Source organism: Egretta garzetta, unplaced genomic scaffold, assembly GCF_000687185.1.
Source record: "Egretta garzetta isolate BGI_Z169 unplaced genomic scaffold, ASM68718v1 scaffold488, whole genome shotgun sequence".
Taxonomy (NCBI): domain Eukaryota; kingdom Metazoa; phylum Chordata; class Aves; order Pelecaniformes; family Ardeidae; genus Egretta; species Egretta garzetta.
This window is the reverse complement of record NW_009260486.1, coordinates 166,915-171,371: the sequence shown is the minus strand read 5'-3', so window position 1 is coordinate 171,371 and position 4,457 is coordinate 166,915. Positions and strand designations below refer to the sequence as shown.

Sequence of the window (4,457 nt, the reverse complement as noted above, 5' to 3'; positions counted from 1 at the left end):
GGGATGTCACCAGTAACATGCTGGGGACAAATCCTCCACAGAGTGTGGAGGCAAAGCTTGCCCCTGTTTGGGGTCATGCTGTCACCTGGGTTTGGTGACAGGCTTCATGACCCCCCCTGCCTCGGGATGGCTCACAGGGAGGAAGCCAACGTGCCCTGGGCATGTTGGCTTCCTCCCTGTGAGCCACCCCGAAGCTACGACATTCATAGAGCACCCATGCTCAGCACCTGCAGGATATTCTGGGGCTGAGGGCTGGGACGTGCAGGAGAAACCATCTTGGGAAGCATGGAGCTCACAGCCTCTCCTCCATCACGTCATAGTACTCTGTGGGGAGAAAAGGGGACCTGGAGGATGCGCAAGAGCCACCTCCAGGATGGATGGAACAGGGAGGGCTCAGCCTTTGACCAAGGACTGCCCGGTTGATGCTTGAAGACAAGATGTCCCTCACTGAGGGACATGGGGAGATGATGGCCTTACCTGATGCTGGTGGGACGCTGGCTCCCACGGTCCCCGTGGCGCTGGGAGGTGGAGGGGGGGGAACTGTGCTGCTGGAGAGGAGCAAGGACAGGAGTAAGTGCTGGCCTGGTGTTGCCCATTGCATCCCAGCTTGGGCTGGAAGTCCTGTGACACCAGGAGCCCCTGCGCTGGGTGGCACACAGCAGCACCCTCGTTACTCACACCTCCCCATCCTCAGCTAATGAGCCTGCACCCCAGTACCGCATGGCCTCTGGCCCCCGATCCCACACCGGCACCGGCCACGCCAGGATAGGAGCAGGACCAGGGTAGGGGACATAGTGGTGGTGGAAAACCACAGCCTCCTCTTCCTCTCTGGTCTGCAAAGGCACCGCCATCGCCTGCGGGGAGGAACAAAAGGCAGGGCTGTGCCAGGCCCCTTGCGGCAGCCCTCTCCCTGGGACCCCAAAGCACCAACAAGGGACTTCCCACGGAGCCGTGCTTGCCTGCGATGCCGCTGGCACAGTGCAGCTCTCCCAGGGTCCGGCTGGGTGGGCTCAATCCCACACAAAGCCCCGCGGTCGGCCAGCGTGGGAACCCAGCTGCTGGGGACATGGGGAGGTGACAGTCCCACAGATGGGACCTCAAAATGCTGCTGGGAAGAGCCCGTTTGATCCGGACGCTGAGGTGTGACAGGCAGGGTCTGGTCTTGACCAGTGGGGAACTGGTGGGCGCTGGGTGGGCAGCAGGGGGGGGTGTATGCCTGGAGATGCCAGCTGGCAGCGAGCGAGGCAGCTGCCCTCATTTGTTTTCCCCCTTGGAGATGAAATGTTTCATATGATTTGGGTTGGAGATGGACTTTTAAATGAAAGCCCTTGCAGAGCCATCCTGCCTAACAAGCGGTGCTCAGCCCCTCTGCTCGGCTGCCGCAGCCCAGTGCTGCGCTCTGCCCACGCTGCAGCACGCAGGGAGGCTCCTGGTGCTTCCCGGCTGGGTTAAATCCCCCCTGAGCAGCCTGGATGTGATCTGTGCTGGCAGAGCTGGGGGGCAAACAAGCACAAAGAGCCCCGAAACTCCAAGGGGCTGCAGGGCCTGGGCTGAGACCACCCAGCTTCTGCACCCGGAGGTGTCCCACACCGTGCAGGGACACGGGTGTCTTCCTCTCCTGAGTGGCTCTGGAAAGGTCCCTTTGCCTGTTTCTTTAGTCCTTTTGTCCTTTCTAGTCCTACAGTCCCTTCGCCCATCCAGCATCCCTGACCCTTACCTGGGCAGTAGCTGGGGATGGCCCAAACCCGAAAGACGTCAGTGCCGACACAGCCAGGCTGTTCATCACCACCTGGTGCATTTGGGAGTTTTGAATCATCATCAACTCGACTAAATCTGCAGGAGAGTAAGGGGCTCTGCATCAGAGAGAGATCCGAGCAAGGGCACGAGAAACACAGCCGCAGGATGGATGAGTGCCTGGGATGGGGCGGCACCAAGGCTTGTCCCTGTGCCCAAGCGGTCGGAGCTACGCCAAACTCCCCCCACCCCAATTTGGAAGGCCCATGTGGCACTTAAAAATTATTTTGCTTGGATAAAGCTTTAAAATAGCCATATTTCAGCCTTTTCTTATTTGCAAATGTGATTAAACATCTGGTCTGGCTTGCTGAAGGCTGCTCACAAAAGGTGATTAGTGGTGCTGGAGGCATCAGACTTTCCGCCCATTTGGAGGAGAATTGCTCTGGTCCTGGCATCGCTCAGCGGCTTGGCAAGGTTCGGCCTTGGCACCAGGCGGCAGAGCCGGTGTCTTGGGGGTGGCACCACATGGGGAGGACACCAGGGTCAGCTCCACTTTGCACCATGTCACGCACGGGGGCAGCTCAGACACCCCCCAAGGAGGCAGGAGCTGGGGCTGGAGCACGGGGGCTGCTCCCATCTCCAACCCCAGGAGCAAGCACCTGCGGAGCTGGATCCAGGAGAGGAGCAGGCTGGGGATGCTCGGTGCCTCCCCAGCCCCTGCCTGGCTCCAAATGAGGAGCTGGGACCCGGACCAGCCGTGCACGTACAGGTTAGCATCCCAGTCCCCTTGGCTGGATGCCCCAGCCGCGGTGGGGCTGCTGAGGGCAAGCCAGCTGCAGGGGAAATGCAGCATCTGGCTCTGCATCCCCGTTAAAGCATCCCTGTTTGCCGTAGGCGTGAAGTTCCCCTGCAAAATGTCTGCAAACCTGCCGGAGGGACTGACCCTGAGATCCCGCCGGCTTTGTGCACAAGACCCATCAGCCCCCATTAGCCAGAGCCTTGAATAAAAAGGGGTATGGGCATCCCTGTGTCCCACATGCCAGATCCCAAAATGCTTCCACAGCTGCAGGGACGGGCTCCCAGGGCACCCATGAGGCAGCCGACCCTCCAGCGAGGAGCATTACAGCACAACCCGGGAGGTGGCCGGAGCCGGAGCTGCGAGGAGGGAGCAGGCCAGCAGCCAGGCATTGAGCCGGGAGAAGAAAGCACGGGAAGGGCTGGCAGCTCGTAATGGATCCCACCCATCCCACTGGAACGGCAGCCAGCCCCCACCCCGGGGCTGTGAGGGGCCGGGCTGGGGTCTCCGTTTTCTTCCCACACCAATTTGGACTCTGCCCTTTCTTCTGTGTATATTTATTTCAACCTTCCCCCCACCCCGCAAGGCTGCATGGCTTCACCCCCAGCCTGCCCCAGGGACAACAGACCCCGAGCCCTGCCTCTGCTGTCTGCTCTCCAGCCCAGGTTGCTGGATCCTGGGCTGCAGAAGGTTGGGTGAAGCCCCCACAGTTGGTCTTTGCTCTCGCCTGCTGTATCCCACGGGCTCTGGGGCTGGCACACGTCTCCTTCCCGTCCCACCCAGCATGGCCAAGGAGCCCACATCCCCCCAGCTTTCCCTGGTGATGCTCCCTACATGAAATGGGGTTTTGGAGAACACAGAGAGGTGGATTTCAAAAAAAACAGCCCAAAGCTATTCCCCCCGAACACCCTGGTGTGGCCAAAGCCAGCCCAGACTTCAAGGTTGGTAAAACCACCAAAAATTGCGTCCTGTGGGGCAAAGCAGCCATCAAAGCGTGGTGTGGCCGGCCCTGTGAGGCTGCAGAGGGGGGGTGCAGCCCCCCCACCTGCGCCTCATACTGAAAAGGCTGGAAGAAAAAGAAGAGGATGAAGTTAAGCTGGGTTTAATGCTGACCTCTACAACATCTACTGTCACGCACCTCCCCGGACGTGCGGGGGTCCAGCGGGGGGGGCCAGGGCAGCTGCGGAGCTGGGAAGCTGCTGGAGAATCATCACTGGCTGCTGGGGCACCGGCATGGCCCCACCAGCTCTCCCAGGTCGGAGCTGAAAGGCAGGAGGGGAAGAAAAACCCCAGGGATCTTCCACTCTTGCTGTAATTGAGTGCCCGGTTAACGTGGCAGCCGGGGAGGAGCGGGGAGAGGAGGTGGTGGCAGGGAGCGGAGCAACGCCGGCTCCAGGGGGAGCAGGGATCAGAGCCGCGGAGGAATCATAGAATCATCTAGGTTGGAAAAGGCCTTTAAGGGCTGGCTTGTGCTGACCCCCCTCTTTGCCGGGGTGCAGCCCCACAAGCCTGGATGAACTGCATGCCTGGCAAGTCCCAACCCCTGGGGACGTGGCCCCGTGCAGAAGTGGCCTTCCCCAGGGTCTGCAGGGAGGCATTTTGCAAAGAGCAGCTCTGCTGCTCCAGCCCCCAGTGCCCGCCCAAAACCCCAACCGCATTCCCTCCCTCCTTCCACCCTACCCCATTTTCCCCACCCTACCCTCGTGAGCCCTGATTATCCCATAAATCCAAAGGCAGAGCTGCTCTCCAGGGCTTACCCCAGGCGGGATGACATATGTCCCTGCTGGGGTGTCCCCCCAGAGCCCATGGGGGTCCCCTGCTGCTCCCATCTCCATGGCTCAGGCAGGCACAGGGCGATGGGGCGAGCAGGGCTGTGGCAGGCAGCCGGGCTCGTTGCTATAGCTGCTGGGGCTAACAAACCCTCCCC

General features: G+C 60.9%; 1 protein-coding gene across 1 annotated transcript; it reads right to left on the bottom strand.

Annotated features, from left to right (window-relative positions):
* Positions 1–292: 292 nt before the first annotated feature.
* On the bottom strand, positions 293–3,765 carry PRR29 (proline rich 29). The gene is made up of 5 exons (XM_009644216.1): positions 3,669–3,765; positions 1,718–1,833; positions 718–854; positions 478–548; positions 293–324 (listed from the first exon to the last, which is right to left on the bottom strand). The coding sequence occupies exons 1-5, from the start codon at positions 3,763–3,765 to the stop codon at positions 293–295; spliced, it is 453 nt and encodes a 150-aa protein (XP_009642511.1).
* Between the last annotated feature and the right edge of the window lie 692 nt (positions 3,766–4,457).